Source organism: Thermobia domestica, chromosome 2 (assembly GCF_964235325.1).
Source record: "Thermobia domestica chromosome 2, izTheDome1.hap1.1, whole genome shotgun sequence".
Taxonomy (NCBI): domain Eukaryota; kingdom Metazoa; phylum Arthropoda; class Insecta; order Zygentoma; family Lepismatidae; genus Thermobia; species Thermobia domestica.
Window position 1 is genome coordinate 359071840 of NC_137455.1, and position 23136 is coordinate 359094975.

General features: G+C 36.4%; 1 protein-coding gene across 1 annotated transcript in view; it reads right to left on the bottom strand.

The window, feature by feature from the left end:
- Positions 1–1504: 1504 nt before the first annotated feature.
- Positions 1505–23136, bottom strand: part of LOC145679592 (acetylcholinesterase-like) — a 204957-nt gene continuing 183325 nt past the window's right edge. The window contains exons 3-5 of the mRNA XM_081750169.1: positions 19649–19819; positions 11356–11565; positions 1505–1603 (exon numbers count right to left, since the gene is read on the bottom strand). Of these exons, the coding sequence (XP_081606295.1) occupies positions 1505–1603; positions 11356–11565; positions 19649–19819 (480 nt within the window). The remainder of the gene's footprint in view (positions 1604–11355; positions 11566–19648; positions 19820–23136) is intronic.

The following is a 23136-nucleotide window of genomic DNA, read 5'->3' on the forward strand; positions in this document are numbered from 1 at the left end:
TTTGTTAATAGTTTTTGCAACGTAGAGAACATGTACGGCAATTGAGGGTTTGAAGTGACAATTCTTCAGTATATCTTGTGAAGTGTTTTGCCCGTATCAAACATTTGAAATAATACGTCAAGTGCCGTCAAACATGTTACTTATTCTCCGCAGTGCTTGCGAAATCTGTTGCTAAAGTATTGGTCAAAACAAACTCAATGTCTGTCTTTTAGGCTATGACCAGTAGTGCAATACCTTGCCGTTTGTTTAAGTAATTTAAATACAAGTACAAGAGACTATGTCTACAGCCTTGTACGTTTCAGGCGGATTTAGAATTTTAGAATGTGAGTGCTTTCACGTAAGGACAAACAAGTGCTAAATTCCACTACACGTACAAATAGTATGTCGTATCATGAGCCAGAGGATAACCGGCAGTACCACCTCTGACAGAGCGTAATTCAGGTGTAGGATTGTCAAACACCTGCAGAAAGTGAAGAGAGCAGCGACCCAGACGTGGAAGGAGGAAAGTAAATGAAGACTACCTTGGCCACCAACTTCGGAAGAAACACCACAGTGCAGTGTAAGGAGCGTTAAGCATCCCTGGACACTTCAAGAGTGAAGAAATCAGCGAAATAAAATAATAATGTGCACGAACTATCTAAGCTTGAGCTCAGCTTTAAAAAGTGTGTTTCGGAATTAAAAAGTAAATATTTTTTGTCTCATTGTGAGACTGCGCGCGCGTGTGCTTCTGTAATATATTAAAATTGGATACTTGAAATGTTGGATCGGCACATTAAAAGATTCCATCAGAAAGTTTGGGATTCTCCTTTTCTTCCTTCAGATTGCTGCCAGGTATGTGTTACCATTTCATGTCTATTTGTTTACTTTTCAGGCCAGATGCTGGAATTATAGATGAGTCGTGAATACGATGAGCGTGTTTCATGCTAAAAGTGGGTAGTTTTACACTCAGGATGGCTGTTAAAACTACGAGTAACTTGTAAATAAGAGTTTCATGTGTCATATATCATAATTTAACCTTTTCAAAATTTAAATTTTAATAAACCAGACTCTACCGACTGAACTAAATTAGCTTTGTGTTTGGAGGGTACGTCTAATTAGAGTAATCTTCAATTTGCATGTGCGGTTTCCTCCCACATTCGCATTCTATTATTGTAATTAATTTTCTAAATTATTCATCACATGCAATAATCCTTCCCCCCGTTCACAATTGTCATGCAGCAAGAGGTCACCATGTCTTTTGGACAGTTCTGAGTACTTGTTAGCAAAACTGTACTGCATTTGGTGGATTTCACTACTATTACGATCAGCAGGATTTTCCACAATAGGGAAAGAAATGAGGGGTCTATTCCCCACAGGTCACCATACCAGTAACAAGATCTTCTAGTTTTAGAAACGATCCTGAACTTTAATCAAGATGCAACCACTGTTTTAATCACATATGCAGATTCAGTTATCATCAAAAGTGACTGTCCGATGTAGGAGACCTCACCGGTTATTCATTACACTAAGAGAACTGTACACTTCCAAACGACAATTCTTGTTCCACGGTGTCATCCCATGGGGGTGTTGCATTCAACGTTTTTACGTCACTAACTGCACGAAGCTGCCGAATGAATATAAAATGGTGTATATCTTACTCGTGTGCAATGACACAAACACTATTCTGAGAGACCGTTCCACATTGTTCCTGAGAAACGCATACAAATATGATGGTTGTTACCACTTGGCTAATTTTGTAATGCTATGCACCGGAAGGAAAAGTTTTACAAATCAATGGCAAATGGTACTTCGTTCGCCATTCCTGGCCCAGAAAGACTGTTAATGTTTTTCTTCGGCTTGGAGTTGAAAAGTAGACTACAGAAAGACCCAGTTTAAATTCATGATGAAAAATCAATTACAATTGGGTGCACTTTCAAATGACTCTGTTTAAGCAAGAAGGCATTCGGCCAGTTAGCGCGTGCTTGGCTTTTGATTTTCTACGCTTGCACTTGAAACGCATGTTTTCATAGAATCTGCCTTTTGTTGTACTTGCATGCGATGCTTTAGACCCTTCTCAGAGCGCCATAGCATCACTGACCGTTCTTTGTCTATTGACTTAACTTGTGAAAAGCTTGCGTCAAGCTTGAATGGAACACTGAATGCCAGATTTCCCGCATGTAACTTCGTTACTGGAATCCAGCTTGCGGCATGCTTGCATGTTTTCGAATCAAGCTGGATGCAAGATTGGCCGACTTGCAATTCAACCTTACAGCAAGCGGTTTGCAAGTTGACTCTGTTACTAGGGACCCCTTGACTGTCTGAACACCGCAGCATGTTTGCTGGACGTGCACAGAGTTTTGTGACGATAGCTCATCGCTGTTCATCTCTATGTTAAGTGCTGAGGTGGGTTTTCCACTATACTCCAAAACGGGCGCTTCATTCGCACCAATGGATTTGAGCATTAGTATTTACGTAATCGCCTGTTAGCGGGTGGGCACACTAAGAAACAGCTTATTGGTAACTATTACAGCTCTTAATTTACCACGATTTTAGCCTATACTGTATGGCATGCTGAAGATTCTGACACAACAACAACGGACGAACTTCAAACAAGCTATTCCTTAAACATATATGTAAAAACAGTAGTATGCTAATTACGTGTCGAGTAAAACAAAAGAGAAAACCAGACTCAAAACTTTAGGAAGAAAATAAACTCAATCTTATAGATATAAAGTTAATGTATTTTGGAAAGAGAAGCTCGTATAATAATTTATTAATTTGTTGGAGAAAGTTTGCCTTGGCCCTTTATGAGTTTGGCTTCTATCTAGCTTAATGGAAATAATGCCTAAGCGGATTACTTCCTGGTCTAATTTTAGCCTTACTTCCAAATAGTGCACAGGTCAATCTATTTTCATTCCGGTTGGTCAGTCTAATCTCAGAGAGATTGTCTAATGGTTATAATCTTTCTACGCTTACGCCTTCTCTTTCCACGTCCTTAGAGAAATTAATGAGGAAGAAGACTATAAGAACTACAATTATTATATCTTACACGTACGTAGGTATTGACGTTAACATTCCATATAAATTGCACTAAATGAAACCCTGAGCTTAATTATCTTCCTTTTCCCCGAATAGGTTGATATTAGTCATTGTCCAACGAAAATCCACGCGAAATCAACATGCACAAGAGATAAAGATATTAATTACAGTCTTTACCAACTATAAGATGTACTCCAATTTCCACATTTAATTTTGAGGAAAAACTTATTTTCACTGCATATTATAAGACTTTTTTATACCAAGTTATATTTTGGCAAAAACATATACAGATCTAACATGCTTAACGAAATGTATATTTTAGCAAGAAACTTATGCATATTTAATAACTAACTAACTAACTAACTAACTCTATGGCCTATGGAACCCGGAGGTTCAATGCCGCGTTCACAAAAGCTCTCCACTGACTTCTATCCTTAGCTAACTGCATCCAGTTTCTACTCTGTATTCCAATCTCTGCGAGATCCATCTTAATATTGTCCTCCCATCTGCGCCTAGGTCTTCCTAATGGTCGTTTTCCGATTGGTCTTCCAGTCAAAACTTTGAAAGCGTCTCTACTTTCTTCCATTCTAGCTACATGACCCGCCCATCTAAGCTTCCTAGACTTGACGACCCTAACAATGTTGGGTAAACCATATAAATTATGTAGTTCCTCGTTATGAAGTTTCCGCCATTCCCCATTCCCGTTCCTCTTGGGTCCGAATATTCGTCTCAGGATCTTGTTCTCAAATACTTTCAGTCTATGTTCTTCCCTCAGAGTAAGTGACCATGTTTCGCAGCCATACAGAACTACAGGCATGATTATCGTTTTGTATATTTTAAGTTTCAAATTCCTCGACAGAATTCGCGACAAGAGATTTTGAACCGAATAGTAACACGAATTCCCTGCTTTTAGTCGACATTTAATTTCTCCGTGAATATGATTTTCCTCTGTTAATATTGATCCTAGATATTTGAAACTATCCACTTTATCAAAAGTATTATTTAGTATTTTAACGTATTTATAATTTGCTGTATTCCGGTCCCGACGCACTTCCATGTATTTAGTTTTCTCTGCATTTACTTCTAAACCCATGTCCCTGCAAGCGTTTAATAAGATCTCTGCATTTCTTTCTATTGTTCTCCTATCATATCCTATTAAATTTACATCATCAGCATATGCCATAACCTGGTGAATACCGTTCAACTGTAAGCCCTGGTTATGCATATTTAATATGATTAACAAAATGCAAATGTTAACCAGAAACGTATACAGATTTAACATACTTAATGAAATGTGAATTTTAGAAAGAAACGTATGCAGATTTAACATGTCTAGCGAAATGCGTATTTTAGCGAGAAACTTATACAGATTTAACATGCTTAACGAAATGTATATTTTGGCAAGAAACATATGCAGATTTAACATGCTTAACGAAATGTATGTTTTAGCAAGAAACAAACGCTGATTAACCATGCTTAAGGAAATGTATATTTTAGCAAGAAACTTATGCAGATTTAACATGTTTAATGAGATGTATATTTTAGCAAGAAACATGCAAATTTAAAATGCTTAACGAAATGTGTAATGACATGCACGGATGGGAATGTCTAAAGTGCATGCGCGTTCAGAGGCAAGCATACGTACCATGAAATGGTAAATAAAGTAATTATACCAAAACTACATTTACAGATTTACTGAACTGTACGTAGCTGAAATACTGTTGTACACGTAAAGACAGAGGAAGACATCGAACAACACAGAATAACGAGTACTTATCGAAATTGAAATAATCAAAATCACTATTTCAGCGTATGATGGATTAAACGATTGTGTTCAAACTACATTTACAGAGTCGCTGAACTATATTACTGCTGCACATATAAGGAACGCAGAACCAGAAATGCTTATTGAAATTGAAATAACGCACACATCTGTTTGTACACAAGACGAAACGACGCGAGAAAGAAAATCTTCTCCTCTCTTCTCGCAAATGTGGTAGAAGTATCGTCACATCTCGATTCTTGAAGAAATCTTTCTCTTCTCATCTTCTTTTGTAAATTTATGCAAAATATTTACGCCCTAAATTTTTGCTTACTTTCATCTAGGAGCTATCGGAATCCTTCCGCGTCGCAAGAGGTATACGACGAGTCTGATATAACAACTTTCAAACCATATTTATTATTGGGGTGTATTGTGTAACGACTTATGTATCTTCAAAAGTTGATAAATGCCCTTCATGTGTTCGTACAATAACTTTATGAATTTATACTTTTTATACAATGAATCATGTCATACTGAAACAATATTTGGGATCTAAGACTTGGGAAAATTGGTGTGGCTCACAAGATTCGTGAAATTTGTCATTTCGTCTGAATTCTTGACACTAAAATGAAAACGAAAATAGCCTTGTTTCTCGTTTCGAATCCCACCTCGTTCTTGAGGCAAGGATCGAGGAACGACGAGAAATTTCTGGACGCTACGTGTAAGGCTCTTTCTATTTTTGTACTTATCCTTAAAGGAAGACAGTGTGTCATGTACTTCAGCAAATATAGTAATTAATTTATTGAGCTTTGTTAGGTTTATTTAAAATTGAACTGTGCCAATGAAGATTTCGTCCATTTATGATGTGTTAGGTATAACGACCATTTCTTGATTTACCATGTATATTTATCTAAAATATAATGTAGTCAAAATTATATAACACTATATATGCTTGTTACATTATAATTCTTGTATTTTGAAAGTAAAAACCATATACAAATAAACGAATACATATAAATTATGACATTTATTTCACAAATAAGATCTGTTCATTGTAGCTCTTGATAAAAGCTTAGCGTGTTACTCTTAACTTCTTCTAATCTTAACCAGCATAGATTACCCTTACTTACGTAAGCTCGCGGTGGCTCAGTGGTAGAGCATTCACCTCCGGTGCTTTGAGTCCCTGGTTCCATCTCAGCTCGCGCCATGTGGACTTTGTGGTGGACAAACACGATACTCGTGCGTTTTCTCGGGGTTCTCCCGTTTCCTTCCACTTTCTTCATTCCACCATTTCATTCATTTCTCCTTTTCACCGTCTACTCTAGTCTCACTGGCATAACCGTGAGAAGTAAAACTCAAAGATTTCATTTCAATTTTATTTTCCCTTACTTACGTATGAAACATATCTGATCAACAAACTATTTATTACTTTTCATTTTAACAAGGCTTAACATCCCTTTTCAGCTTACACTGTATATAAAAGACGTGAACCAACATGGGATCGTGTTAGTATCGGACGAAAGTACCCTATCAGGAATCGAACCTGAACCATTCACGGTGATCACCAATATACCGGCAGTCAGTTTGCAAAATCCTAGAAGTTAAACTTATTTGACTTGTGTAATTACAATCACGTAATAAAGATAAGGACAATCACTTTAAAATTGGGCGATTTTCTTTTCTTAAAGTTAATTGTGTGATGTTGCAGGCGTTACTGAAACATTAAGTTAAGAAATATTAACAAAAATCATAGTTTTCGCAAAACTACGTCCGAAAAAAATACACCCTTATGACTATTATCATGAATAATAATTCCACGCAATATTGCAGAGTTATTATTTATGAAATATGAACAGAAACGTCAGAGTCGTTTCTGAGAGGAAAAAAAATCAGTAAAGGCTAAACTTCCGTCAACGTGTAAACTTCCACTTCGGGATTTTCTTGAGAGAATGACTTACAGCAGACATCACAAGATTTGAGCTGTTTGAGCTGTTTGTGCTGTTTGTGCTGTTAAGCGTTGTTTCACCATGTTTCGAGCGAGGGCAATGAAGCACATGGAAAAGAGCTCAATCACGTGCTAAGAAATTGCTAATTATCAAACAAGAAAGATGTTAAATCAGTAAACATGTCTGTACACATACGTGAAGAAGTGTTTTATAATGATTTTAATTTATAATGTTAAATTTTACAACTATATTTGGTAGATGGAAATTATGATTTATAATAATAATAATAATAATAATAATAATAATAATAATAATAGTATTAGTAGTAGTTATGTTTGTTAACATCTTTTTTCATGTCTGCAGCAATTTGGCTCTCTCCTCTCCTATTACTAATGTGCATACTAAGTTGAAGAATGGCATTTGACGTTATACTTCCTTAATCAACTCAAAATTTTCAACATATTAAATATCTAATATTTAGGGATGCGCACGAGACGAGTCGAGACAGGATTTTCCTGACAAAATTCGAGTCGATACATGCCTTTTCCAATAGAAAAATATACATTTTTCGAGCCGAGACATCACTTTTACAGCATATTTTCGAGACGAGACAGCCACAAATCTTGTCTCGTGCGCATCTCTACTAATATTATTTCTGTTTGATAGACCAAATTCAAATCCTCTTAAGAACGGTTGAAATAACTTTGGGTTGGTGAATTGCGTTTTACATAAATAGTCCATTAAACTCACACTACTCCATACGGTGTCATAAATATCGAAGTTGAAGCACTGAGGTTACTTTACTGGTTTTCTCATAGCAACTTCTGGATGTTCAGCTGACCAAATAGATTAACCAGCTTCTCCGGGACGACTAGAATCCTGGAGGAGCATTGCTCACATCATATTTTAAAGTTGCTAATATAATATTGATTTATGAAATTTATACAAAATCATAAAAGCCAGTTAAGAGAAATTAGCATTTGCTTTTCCTTTTTTTTGTCTCGCGAATTTCTTATTTTTAGGCATAGAAAGGAAGGAGAAGCCAACCTAGGACCATTATGCTCGGTACCTTCCCGGTATTTACCTTGTGTAAATAAGGAAAAGTCAGGAAAAACCTCAGTCACGTCAGGATAGCTGACCTGAAAACGCTTTTACACTTTTTCGATCGAGTGTCCCCATTGGGAATCGAATTCGGGACCACTCGCGCCAAAGGTGATAACATTTCTAGAGATTAAATTTAAAAACATAGGTTGAAAATAAAATAGACTTACACAGTAAAAGATAGTTGTGTTAATTCAACTCAATTTTAACACAGGGCCGTGGTTCCAGCGTGACTACAACTATGCGGTGTTAGTTCAACACATACTCCGCGGTGTTGGCGTTTAACAGAGGGGGTGTGCTACGTCTTTAACACACAACCGGTGTTGAGCCGTGCCGTAAGCGTTAATAAACCACAAAATTACTCCCCCAAAATATGTTAATTCGCCTACATGTGTAATGTGTTTACATTATGCTGAGTCTAAAAAACACTTTAAACAAAAAAAAAATACTCTAGTGGAGGGGGGGGGGTCACGAATCAGTAACCTTTCAATTACTAGCCGCGTGCTCTTCCGACTTGGCCACGGAGGTGATGAAGAAAACCTCGCTTGTAGAGGAGTAAATTGTTGAGGTCTTTTGAATTTGGCTAATCAGAGTTCTCCTTTAAGCCGTGTATATTCGATGATAACCGTTCGAGATAAGATAAAATCTGCTCCCCATGTAGACCTAATTTTATAACAAAATGACGACTGTCTATTTACTTTATTTTATAGTTCTTCCATATTCACCTTCAAATGATCGGCGCCAGTTGCCATCTAATAAAGATGATGCGTTTGTTGCTTCTAGTACACAATCGCTTAGAAAAAGAAGCAATAAATGCATCAAATGTAGGAGGTGAATACCTAAATGGCACATGCCTAGCACATCTTGTGCTGTTAGGATTTCTTCATAAACATTATGTAAAACAATTGAAAACACATCGCGCGGTTTGCATTTTGAAATTTTGCGTATACCTGGATTTTTAAAAGTATTTCTTTCTACTGTGTTTGTCTGTAGCTTCAATTCATAAGCCTTTATAATTAGATACCCAACATATTTGGCAATCACGCAGAAAACGATACTGAAGATTCTACACTTGTGTTAATTTAATACACAGGCTGTGTGCAATTTCAACTACCGACATTTGACATACAACTCCAGATGGAGAGTGAGTTGTTCTAACCAACTGTTTTTGTTATATTTTAACACAATCGTGTTAACACATAGGCATGTCGTTGAAATAACACAACGACTTTTTACAGTGTAACAAGTTTCTATAGTTTAGAACAAACAATAAAGAATAAAGTTCAGATCAGTGGTTCTCAACTGGTGTCGCGACACACTGATCTGTTAAGTAGTCCCCTAAGGTGCGAAATTTTAGAATTAAAAAATCAAGACAGATTGTATCAGTCAACACCTCCAGAGGTAGCAATAATGTTCAGTGCTATATTGAGTCATTATAAAAATTAATAAGTTTCACTATTATAATAGATATTATTATTATTATTATTATTATTATTATTATTATTATTATTATTATTATTATTATTAAAATATCAAAGAAGTGTTTCGGGATGTGCTGAACACTTCAGTTGAGTGTGCCGTCAGTCAGAAAAGGTTGAGAATCATTGGTTTAGATCACTGATACTACTGAATTTAAAGAATTTTGAACTTTTGCTTCGTTATTTTCATAAACACGAATAGGAGGAAACTCATTACAGGATAGAAAGGAATTTCTCAGAAGCTGGGAAAAGTGGGGTCCATTAAATTTGTGTGGGGGCGCGAAACTCTGTCGGCGGCTCTGGCAGTACCAGGTAATACTAAATATTGTGTTTAAAGTAAACTACTCTATCATATCTCTCAAAAAAAAACTTTATTATTTGGAGAAATAATTTTTCATTTTATTTTTTTAAATAGTAATTTCAATATAATGAGCAATCAACTAAAAAAAAGAATAAAAGTACTAAGAAAAAAATACGTAGATGCAATGGAGAAAGAATTTTGAGTCTTAGTGCTTTTTTCTAAAGAATACTCTTTCCTTTTCAGTACATTTTGTCGGAAACCGGATTACAACTTCACCGCCTCTACAACAGCTCTTCCACTTCGTCAGAAGAACGAATCCTCCTTAAAAGGAAAAGAAAAAAAAAGACACGTGAAACAAGTAAGAAAAGAACAAAAAGAGAAAAAAAAGTGACAGGAAAAACACCAGAGAGAAGGTGTAGAAAAGTACGGAAAAAACAGGAACCGTCTGAAAATGTTCTCATCATGCTCTTTTGGTAAGAGGCTTTGAATTATGTATTTATTATTCGCTTGGAAGGGAATTCTTTGGATGGAAGTTGTCAGGATAGTGTAGTTATAGCACACTAAGAGGTGTATATTTACATAATAAACACGCATGAATACATGTATGTACTTGAGAGTGTGAGCATAGTTGGTTTTAGTGTCAGGGAACTTAAGTGCAATATTATATATATATAATGTAAAAGAGCGAACGTAAGAAGTGTTTGGTTTTCTTTCATTACTGCTCAACTATTACTACTACCTACTACTAGACCCTGGCAGCTGGAGGCTATTCCTTATTTTTATTTATTTATTTATTTATTATTATTTATATTATTATTATTATTATTATTATTATTATTATTATGGAGCAAAAGATCCAATATCTTTCAGGCAAAAAAATTCTTATGCCTTAATCTAGAGAACTACATATATTGTAGTCAAACCCAAACTATCACTTAACACAGTATAATGTGCTTATTTCTTAGAAAATAAGAAAACTTGGTCTTGGGGCCGTTCAAAACTTATTATTGGCCATGATCACAATCTTTTGACCCATTTTTGGACCATTTTTCTAAAATTCTTGTTTGCGTCATAATTTTTTATCATACTTATAAAATGTAATCTAAAATACAGTACTTTCGGCGAGTTTCTTGGCATCGAACAATAGATCTGTAGATAATAGTACAGGAAGCGGCAAAACAAACAGTACTGAAATCACGTCGTTGACATTTATTTATTTATTTATTTATTTGTTGTACAACATAATGAAACATAACGAAATGTTGTCAAATGCAGGTCAACTAAATGCTACTCAAATCATTGTAAATTTAAGAGGAATCTGTGTTCAAAATGTTGACCATTACGTCGCACACATTCTTCATAGCGCTCCTGTACATCGATGAACACGTTAGTAAACACAAGTTGCTCGAACGACAAAAAATAAAATAAAATAAAATAAAATAAAATAAAATAAAAAATAAAAAATAAAATTAAAAAAATAAAATAAAAAATAAAAAAATAAAAATAAAAAAATAAAAAATAATAAAATAAAAATAAATAAATAAATAATAATAATAATAATAATAATAATAATAATAATAATAATAATAATAATAATAATAATAATAATAATAATAATAATAATAAAATTAAAATAAAAATAAAAATAAAGAAAAAAAAGACAAAATCTTCTCTCTTAACTCCGGTATAGTGGTAGGGGGTGTATGTTCGGAAAATTGCTTCCTTCAGCATACCTCATAAGTGACTTACTTTCAGAGTTTCAGTGTGGGTTGTAGCTTCGTCTTGCTGCATCCATTGTTGTTGTGACGACAGCTTTTTTGGTGCGGTGAATACCGTACATATCATGCAAGAATGAACAATAATCAACTGTCGAATAACAGCGATAGCGATCAAGGCACACATGGATTTAATTACTGAACCGTATGTTGCAGATGAACTCTTTATCTTTATATGCCATAGCTAACAATCCAGAGCAATACAATAGACATGCACGCGCTCATCTTCTGCAGTGAGACGCTGCCCACACCGTATGAGCTTAAGTAGGACTCGACATCGACAATAAACACCTTTTCCTCTGTTGTGATTAACATTATCTTAGCACCGACTAACAATTACACACTACGTTAGTCCACACACAACTAAGCACACATGTGCTGCTGACGGCTCGTACCACATTGCACCTGCGCGTCATCCGTACGCGAATTTCAGTACCATTTGTTTTGCCGCATACTGTATTATCTCACACCTTACTACTTAATATTAAGAAATTTATCGAGAACATTGCTTATATCAGAAACGAGATTGAAATTTCAAGTATCTCCCCGGGATTATGCCATTTAGGATGAAGGAAGCGAATGATTACTGAAAGTGAAATGTTATAAAATAATTTGTTAAATTAGAATGTACGAAGAAACGGGAGAACCCCGAGAAACGTCATGGACACGATTTTGTAAATCACAAACTCACTTGGTCTTGGATCTCTTGCACCAGCGGAGAGTGATCTGCCATGAATTTGTTTTTAAAGTTTGTCGACACTTCCTTTGTTTTTAAAAAAATTCTTTTCAGGACTCTATTAGAACCAATAGAGACACGAATACAGTGGACAATTTTACAAGGTTCATGGTCTTCAGAAGGACTCGAATTCCCAATGGATTTCGGCTCACGATCCTTAGCCAAAAGCTTCCGTTCACTCTATTACGCAAAGCTGGCACCACTGAGCCAACCCGTCTCCTGATTACAAGATGTACGGTAATCAAAAAATACAGCAAAAAAGCTGAAAAAAAGTGCCACAGAAGCTCACTAAATCAGTGTCAAAATCAGTGTATGGCAATGAAGCGGTGCTATTGAAGACTGTTTACAAGTGGTACGAACGATCTAAAAGCGGCAAGGAGTCGGTTGACAACGAGTAACGATCGAGACGTCCTTCGACGTGAAAAACAGATGAAAACAGATGGAAAAAATGGCATAAATGATTTGTTCAAACAGGCGAACGACTATTTAACAGCTTACCGAAGAACAGAACATCTCGTATGAGTCAGTGGAAAGCATTCTAACTGCCGATTAAATGAACAAATGGCTTCCTTCTTCTCCATGAAAACACGCCGTGCCACATCTTCTTTTCGATCCACGAGTAATATATACTTGCTTGCGAGTAATATAATAAGTAAATTTCTTGCTAATCAAACTGACATACCACATCGGCACAGTATTAATCCCGTAGATTGTGCACTGCTAAAGTAAATCTACGCTAAGAAATGTAAGATTGCTGATCAAATTACGATTCCTGAAGGAATAATGGATGCATTTTTTCAAGAAAGTGATAATTGTTGCGCTTTTCTTTCTAGGAACCTAAACCTATATAATAGTTCAGCGAATAATTATAATTCTATTTTTTAAATGAAAATAAACGGTAACGCCAGTCATAAAGGTTCAATTAAAAGACCTAATCACAGCGAAATTAAAATACCGCTAATTTTACAGTAATTATGTGATATCTTCAAATAGATAAAAGATAAGCGAAATGTGGAACAAGAGCGCAATAGACAATATTATTTTGCATGAGGTACCGTTATCACGAGTCACCTAGTAGCTTTCTGTTTGCAGCCATTTAGAAACGCGAAAATAAATGCTGATTTTCTAAATGACGGGAAATCGAAAGCCGATAAGTGAGTCGTGATAACGGTATCTCACGTAAGATAATATTGTCTAGCGAGCTCTTGTTCCACTTTTAGATGTTTTTAAATCTATTTGAAGATATCACATAATTACTGTAAAATTAGCTGTATTTTAATTTCGTCATGATGGGGTCTCTTAAGGTACAAGTCAGTGCCCCTTCGTGGTCGAGAAGTTAATGCGCGTGCTTTCTGGGCACGTGGTCCCGAGTTCGATTCAAGGAGGGGATACTTGGTTTGGATACGAATGCATGTAGCCTAACGGTTCGGATCCTACTCAGATATACAAGCTTCAGAGAAATGCAAGGTTATCGTAGACTACATCAAGTTATAGCTTCTTGCGGCGTATTTTATTCTCTAGTTTTTACTCACAGAGAAATGAATTCGTTCTTTTGAGGTGATGATCTCTTTGAGTGTTGTAAGTCTCAAAGAACAGGAGAAAAATTGATGCAGGCAAGTTTAAGAGCTCGCTAGAGCCACCTGAGAGAAAAATCTTCCTTCCTCCATCTGCTTCACTCATTCTTATCGATCGGTTAAAAAATCGATAGACGTTGTTAAGGTATACGCCTCTCTTTTCAAATTTCTCTTCTTTTTTCTTATAGTCTCTATCTATCTATCTTTCTTTCATTTCCTCTTGGAAAGTTTTTTCCTTTTATTTTGCTTCAATCCCCCCTCTTTTACTCTCTCTTAACCGAATTTGGTGCCATCCAAGGGGTTTAGGGGGAGACAGGGGTTCTTCTGTTTGGCTGTGGAGTAAAACAAACAAGAGTAAAGAAATTTTGGGGGGTTCATCTTGCTCTTTGAAAAGATTCCTCCTTTTCCCCTCTGCATCAATACTTTTCTTCTCATCTCTTCACGGCTAACAATATATAGACACGGACAGAAAGAAAAGAGAGTGGAGAATTAAGAGAAAGTAAACGAGAGATATATAAAAAAAATACTTAGAAAAAGAGGAGAAGATAATAGAACAAGCACTCTTGAAGTATTAGAGATAATGCCTACCCCGGAAACGTCACTCTCTGAGGAAAAAAAATATAAAAGACATACTATGAGGAAAAAAGACTGATGTACAGGTAACGCATCGTGTTAATCTGATTACTAAATTTAATGTACTATATCTTATTTGGTATACGTGCTAATGTTTTTTCCTTATATTTTAACTTTCTGGAATTGCCGCAACTAACTCACTTCATTGTGCTGTGAGGCAGTGATGCACTCGAAATGAAATGAGTTGAGTTGGCTTGATTTTGAGTTTAACGTCCCTTTCAGCAGCGAGGCTATATGAGACAGGACCAATTGATAAACGTGGAATCCGAACTACATAAGCTATTGCCGAGAATCGAACCCGGATCTCTCACGCCAAAAGCGCGCACGTTAACAGCTAAGCAGCGAAGGAGCTCTCGAAATGAAACGAAATTAAATTAAATATTTGTGTTCAACGTCCTACGATGATGGACTAGGCTAAGGGAGGCGATGATTAAGGTAACTGAATGATGATGGAAGAATTGGTGGAATGAGAAAATGGGAGGAAACCCCAAGGGAGTACCCGGAGAAAACCCACAAGAACGATGTTATCTCCCACAAACTTACATGGCCGAGGATCGAACCAGGGACCCACGCACCAGAGGTAAGCGCTCTATCTACTGAGCCACAGTGCCCCCTGCTACAGTAAAATTAACACTGTAGTACTTTATACTGTATTTTTGATGAATCGTATTTTAAACTTAACACCTAGCAACTGCGTGCCCTTTTGCTGTAGCCCAAGATGTTTACTTCGCTGGAACCTCCATAAACAGTTCTCTCATACACTCTTACGTGGTTTCTTCTGCATGTTTTCCTAATCATTCGTGAACGAATACTCGTTAACGCGTAGCTTTGTATCAGGAAAACCCATAACGAATGTTTTCTCAACTTATCTTGCGTAATTTAGCTTCATGTGTTTTACAAATACTTCAGGAAACGTTTAACTACTTTATGTTCCATTTCTGTTACGCGTGTTTTCAACCTTTCTTATCTTCCTGTTTTGTAATGCTTCAATTACGAATGTACTTCCAAAAGCTTCCGGTCTAACGCTGAATTATAGCGCCATTGGTTTCAACTTACTCATGGTATATAGTGCCATCTATGGAAGAAATAATTTATTAGTCTCAACTGTTTAGCTGAATTGATCCATTGGAGGCAATAATTAGAATCAGCCACTATGCGTTCAGCTTGCATACTGCATAACAATGCCACAGTCCACACTGAAGGTACTCATTTGAATCAACCGCTATGTATTAAGTACGCATCTTGCATGGCAATGCCACAGTCCACACTGGAGGCATTAATTTGAATCAATCTCTGTGCGTTGAGTTCACAAACTGCATGGCAATGCCACAGTCCACACTGGAGGCACTCATTTGAATCAATCTCTGTGCGTTGAGTTCACAAATTGCATGGCAATGCTACAGTCACACTGGAGGCACTCGTTCGAATCAATCTCTGTGCGTTAAGCTCACAAACTGCATGACAATGCCAAAGTCCACACTGGAGGTACTCATTTGAATCAATCTCTGTGCGTTGAGTTCACAAACTGCATGGCAATGCCACATTCCACACTGGAGGCAGTCATTTGAATCACTTGTTGTACATTGAGTTCACAAACTGCATGGCAATGCCACAGTCCACACTGGAGGCAGTCATTTGAATCAGTTTATATGCGTGAAGTTCATATACTGTATAGCAATGCGCCAGTCCATACTGGAGGCAGTCATCTGAATCAGTCTCTGTGCGTTGTGTTCACAAACTGCGTGGCAATGCCACAGTCCACACTGGAGGCTGTTATTTGAATTAGTCGCTATGTGTTAAGTTCGCATACTGAATGGCAATGACCCAGTCTACACTGGATGCTGTTGTTTGAATGAGTCGCTATGCGTTATATTCGCATACTGCATGGTAATGCTCCGGTCCACATTTCAAGGAGTCCTTTGAATCAGTCTCTGTGCGTTGAGGTTGCATACTCCACGATAATGCTTCAGCTTACTTTATGCTAAAAGGATGCCCCGTAAAGAACGCAACTTTTGAAATTTCTGTTCTAGTAAGTTGGCAGCACTGAACGTTACACGATTTTAATCTATTGTGTTTATGGTTAGTAGTCACGGAACGCTAAATAGCGCATGATAGTCATCTGAGTTTGCGAACAGTCTCTGCACAACATATACAACATTGATAGTAAATTTTCACTATGACAACAAACTTAAGTGCTCCATTTCTAATTACACAGAAGACAGAGGGCGATAAATGCTAATCACAAAGATAACAGATGAAAATCCTCTAACGTTACGTGCTGTTAACTTACTAGAGGTAGCAAACATTTCAGAAGTTGCATTCTTTGTTGAAAACACCTTATAGTTCTCAAGGCTGCAGAGCTAAATCTGAGCTGTAAGATGAGTGTTATATCTCCTCGAAGGCACAGTCTTTCACTGTAGTGTGGACAACAACAGTCATATGGGCAGGAGCACTGTTATGTAGTAGGAAAGCTTAACGAACAGGCGTATGATTCAAATGACTGTCTCAAACGATCTGACGCAATTAGACAATTGAAACTACAACAATAACGTTGTATGTAATATTAACAATCTGTGCCAGTTTATAAAAAAGGGATCAGAGGCGAATTATTTGAGCAATGTTATGTATAAAGAAAAGAAAGACAAAGACACATAGAGATTTCGAGATTTCGATTTTGTAATCGTTAACTAAAAAGAGGGTTGTTACTATAGCAACGTCGTAAATAAATGTACATGTACGTAGACATCTTGTCGAGTAAATAAGTGTGTGTATAAAGAGGTGTGTAGACATCTTGTTGTATATGCAGAAAGTTGATTATGTACGCTTCTCTTGGTTAAGTATTAAAAACCAGCTAAGAAAGTGTTAAAACGTTTGAATTATTTTGAAGATTACTAAATACGAACCAGGAGTCACCCCTTACAAAGCTGATACATAAATTTCTTCCATAGATGGCAGTATATGCCATGAATGATTATTACCAGTCGTGCGAAATTTCTTTTAGGCAGGAAACGTTTGGAAATATTTTCGTAACGGTACATTAGAGGTCAAACTAAAGTATCAGTTAGAGTTGTTAATGTGTTCCGCGATAAGTTTAAATGTGTTCCGCCGGATTTTGGTGCTGGAACCAATACCCGGTGGGAAAAAAAGATTCCGAGCACGTAACCAGAAGAGAAGTTCCTATAGAAACGGTTTCATTGAGCCCGGTACCGAAACCAATTTTGCGAGAAAGTTCGTTCTGTGTATAGAACTGAAACTTATTTTTGATTATTTTTATTAAATTCGTTACAGTCTTGAAATGGATACGAAATACGGAGTAAAGAGAAATAAATAAACAAAACTGACGTTTCGGTGCTGTAAGCCGATTCTCACAAATTATCATTTCACAGATGCTAAACATGGTTTGCAACTTTTAACATTTCTGAGCTAACCAGTTTTTAAACGACAATAATGAAACCATTTCAAAACACAATTAAATATAATTTTGGGTTTCGAGACCGTGATCAGAGTTGAAATGTCAAAATGTACGAGTTCAGTTTTGTGAACCTAACCAGTATATCGAAATGTATTCCGAATGTCTTTCTGAAATACATCGAAATAAAGTTTTCGGATCTATGGACAGAACTAATATTTCGAAAATGTTTTATGTTTTTTTTTTCTTTCTTGAAACACACTGAATTAAAAGCGCTTATTTAAGTTCTCGGACATAAAATCATTTTTGATTCCGTTACAATTACTAAATCTTGGTGTTATTCAATCAACGTCAAAAGTTTTCCGTTACTTTCTTCTGTTCCGTCCATTGTCTGAATGGAATTTGCACAATTGCTAATATTAATGTGCTCTTCAAACCGGTGTTCTTCATTTTTAAATACTGAATTCTAACAGTAAGTATTTCAAATTATGATTCTATTAAGGTCAATCTACATTACTTGAAGTTTACTTAACCAAACAAGCGAGAGGTACAGGATGTTTCAAAATGAATATCGGGGTTTTAAAGATTTGTAGTATTTACTACAATTGACACACAATTATATAAACAATACATTAAATGAAAACAGCAACTGTTTCCTCTGTCTGCCGTTAGAAAGCGCTAGTAGCAAAGATTTCGACTACTGAGCAGAAAGCTTTTTTGTATTTTACACTTTGCAAAGACTGAATCTGTAGTTATAATGCAACCGCCTGTGTGTAGAATTTTAAGGAGACGCTTACAACTACGTCCTTATCGTTTGTAGTTGCTAGAAGCTCTAAAGCCTACAGACTACGGTTTACATGCCAACTTTGCAAATGAAATGTTCCTGTATGACAATGAAGATTTTCTGGATTCTGTCGTCTTCAGTAATTAATAGACATTTCACCTAAATGGCGTTGTGAACACTCCTAATGTTCGCATTTGTGGGTCAGCAAATCATCGAGAGATGGTACAGTTGCAAAGATACTCCTCCAAATTGAATGTGTTTTGTGCCATATCCAGGCGGAAAGTTTATGGGTGTTTCTCGTCTATCGATTCGGTGTTTGCCGTGTGACGAATGACACTCGTATTGAACACTTGTAGCAAAAACTGTTTGAGTTGCACTTTCATTTGATGTTTTCCTTATAATTGTATGTTAAATGTAATAAATACTACAAAGCCTAAAAAAAAAACGATATTCATTTTGAAACACCCTGTATTGTTACCAGACTCACTGATAGCTAAATGATTTACGCATTTATTTGTGGTGTAGGAGATCGTGATTCAAGTCTTATGAAGCTGATATAATGAGATTGAACATCAGTTCGTTGTGGAAGGCGGTATATTCTGTTCGTTGTGGAAGGCGGGATATTCTGTTCGTTGTGGAAGGCGGTATATTCATTTCGTTGTGAAGGCAGCATATTTTGTTCGTTGTGAAGGCGGCATATTCTGTTCGTTGTGAAGGCGGTATATTCTGTTCCTTGTGGAAGGCGGCATATTCTGTTCGTTGTGAAGGCGATACACAGGTTTATACCCGCATTGTAGAACACACGCATTAAACATACTCCGATTATGTTACGTTACAGATAGTAATAGAAACAAATAATACCGGGAGCACTGGTAGAAGTACGTCATGCTTCACCCATCCACTGTATGCTCCATATGTAGCACATTTATTTGTAACCCATCGGAAACAAATGATGCCGCAAGTATTTCATGCTCGGCCCATCCATTTGGAATAAAGCCTTAAAAGTAGAAACATTAACCACTGAAGCAAACTCTTTTAAAAACAACCAAGTCATATTCCTCGAACAGTTATAACACACTACTGAAGTAAAACTATTTCTCTTTCATTAGAAAAAAAGCAATAAAGAAATACTAAAGAAAAGATACTTACGTGTGTGAAGTAATAGTAATAAACTTTGGCTCCTTGATCTGCCACGGTCTGAGCAAAATAATTTGTAGGACAAATAAAGAAGAAATCTCCAACAGCATCGGAGGCCATTTTCTGATTCAAGTATTGGTCGTCCACATTCTCCCAGTTCGTGTACTGTAAGAAGAAAGAAAAAAAGAATATAAATATTACATTTGAATTATTTAGATTAAGGGATGATACACTATAAGAGAGAAATGACGCACCAAGAACAGCAATTTCTTACTTTTACTATTAGCTTCCGATATACACATAATTGTTGTCTTTGTACATTTCATTTGGTATATTATTTTGTACATACATATAAACATACGAGGGACGTCCGATAAGTTATCTACCTAGACAGGAAGGAATGGAGATAGGATCACCTGGTCATCGCTGTTTTTCGATGTTGTCCCCATGCAGGTTTGTGTATCGCCGCCACTTTGTGGACAGGGAACAAATCCCAGAGAAAAATAGCCTTTGTCGTAATCTACAAACTCAGGGAAACAGCCTGTTGGACCACGTTGGTGGACCTGGATGGACTCTTGCTTGGTCTCAGGATTCCAATGGTGGATCCAGGTTTCGTCTCGTGTCACTAGTTGGACCAGGAATGTGTCCTGGTCCTCCTAAAGAAAGTCCAACAAGTCTTGAGACGGCTGCATCCGGCAGCCATTCGTTATGTGCGTGACACAAGCACTCTACTAACTGCAACTGCGTTGCTCCAACTGACCTCAAATTGCGCAGCAGGGTTCCCCACAGTGGCCTTACTTAGCGTGTACGTCAAGCGTCAATATACTCCGCCCTACTCTTTCTGTCTAGATACAAAACTCATTGGACACCCCTTGTACATAGATATTTGTATCTTAATTTCAAAAGTTGTTGAAATATTAAGGATGATAAATGGCCTATCTAATTTTTTGACGCCTTTTGACGTCAACGAAACAGTGTACTCAGTGATATGTTTATTTAAAATCAGTGCAGAAAACTCGAATTTATGACCTTTTAAGCCTGTCAAGTATGAGAGACGTCTTTCAGTGTTCATACTATCCAGGAAAGCAGGACAGGAAGAAAGGAAGCAAGCGGTCTGGGACTTTTCTGTGAGGTACCATTCCGGCATTTGTCTGATGTAAATGAGGAATACCCAAGAGAAAAGTTCACTCATAGGATCGTTTTCGCTGGTCTGAAAATGCTTTTACACCTTTCCGAGCGAGTGTTCCCGCCAGAAATCCAGCCTGGGAAGCTGGAATTCAATCATCACAATATAAGTTGGGTCTTCATAACTCAAATTTTTGCACATTTTTCTGAACTCCCCATGACACTCAATGTTTAAATTACCTCTATAAGTCGAATGTTTAGAAATTACAACATCGATAACTGGAACTTTAAAGGTTTCATAATTATATTTTAAAAACCTCGTTAACTCGAACATTCGTATATGCGAGCCTTTACAAGTCGAAGTTTACCTCTGCAATTCGAATTTCTTTTGATGGGCCCTCGATAACTCGAAGCCACAGCTCTAAGCTTTTCCGTAGTACTACGGTATATTGTTGTTACTGTATACTGTAATTGTATTTTACTCATGTCTAGACATGAAAACTCCCCTCCACCTGTTTCTAGGTCAATAAAACTTCTTTCTCCTTGGAAGTTTCACAGCTTCGAATTACAGAGATTGAACGAAAAAATCTTCGAGTTACAGAGGTTATATAGTCACTTTTAATAAGAAACGCGGAACCTCAGTATCTCAAATTTTTGTTGTGGTCAACCTTGTTAACTCGAACCTTGATTACTCGAAAAACTCGATAAGTCGAATTTTTGTTTATTCCATTCAGCGTGGAGTTATCGAGTTCCTACTATATTATTATAGGAATACATAGTTATAAATGCTCAAATATAAATATGGTTACAGCTCTAGTCCAACTTTAAAATGATTAAATTGAAATAATGTAGCTTTTAGGTACCAATTAAATTGTCACAATAGTTTTTAAACTGCAATTAAATCGTTACAATAATTTTAAATCGGAATTAAATTCTCACAATAGTTTTTAAATTGCAATTAAATCAACACAATAGCTTTAAAGTGAAATCTAAATCGTCACAATAGGTTTCAAACTGCAATTAAATCGTCACAATAGTTCTGATCAGCAATTAAATCGTCACAATAGCTTTTAAACTGCAATTAAATTGTCACAATAGTTTTTAAATTGCAATTAAATAGGTTTTAAACTAGAATTAAATCGTCACAATAGTTTTAAATTGCAATTAAATTGACACAATAGGTTTAAATTTGCAAATAGTCTGCATGCTAGCAACATCTATCAGTATCATACAGGCAGATGGCGACACCTATTAGCATAAGTATGTACTATTAGGAATTATTGTTACAAAATCACATATTTTGCATTGTACATAGGATGTTTTATTCTTTCACAAGGTCAAATGAAAGTGAAGAAAGTAAAGTTTATTCTAGTTAGTGTTTATAAACGTTATCTCAAATAGAGATTCCTTCTTCTACTGGAAAATTGAAACTTGCAAACATTTCTTAATGGTAATCCATATTTATAACTGTTGAATATTGTGCAGCATTACAAGTTTTTGTTCATAAAATAGGAAATAGTTTCTTGCTTTTCTTTCGTAGAATTACGAATTCCTTCCATTGTACTGTAAAGTCAAACAGCATGAACGCTTGATTTTTTTTCTCTATTGTGTCAACCAATTTCCCTTTGTTATATGACTGTTTCCAAAAGTTGGGACGTATTTGTGAGAATCCGTTGCCTCTGTCAGGTTCCTAATGATAAGCAAACATGTCTCGTTCAACAAACAGACGCTTTCTAAACTATAGACGCCCATTCTAACAGAAAGGACACGTCGAATTGGAACCGCGTAGGCGCTCTTTAAAGGGGATGGAGTTGGATTAGCACAGATTCCCTAATATTTTGAGAGAAGTACTGGTTATAATCCGACTGTCAAATAGATTGCCCATTACAGTGCAGGTATAGTCGTGTTGAAAAAAATTAGACCCTGCCATGTCTCTCTGTAAAAGAGAATATTGTTAAAAGTGTTAATCACACAAAACTTACGTCTAATCAACTTAGATTTTGTACAGTCTTGTTAAAAGGAACTGGACATCTATCTTTCTTTATAATGCCATATTCCCTCCCACATCCATACATAGATGACTGTGCTACCTTGACTTGACAAGAGATCTGAGAATTCGGTAGTAATTACAGGTATTGGATTCCCAACAGGGGGTAAGCCATCCTAATCAGGGTTTCCCGTGATTTTTCCTATTTCACCCAGGCCCGTATTTAGGTAAGTGCTATTCTGTGCTCGAGCACAGGGCGGCAAAATTTAGGATTTTATAAAGATTAACAATAAAGTAATATTTAAAAGTAGCAACTCGCAGAGTGCCACGCAAGTGTTTAGGGATGCGCACGAGACAAGATTTGTGGCTG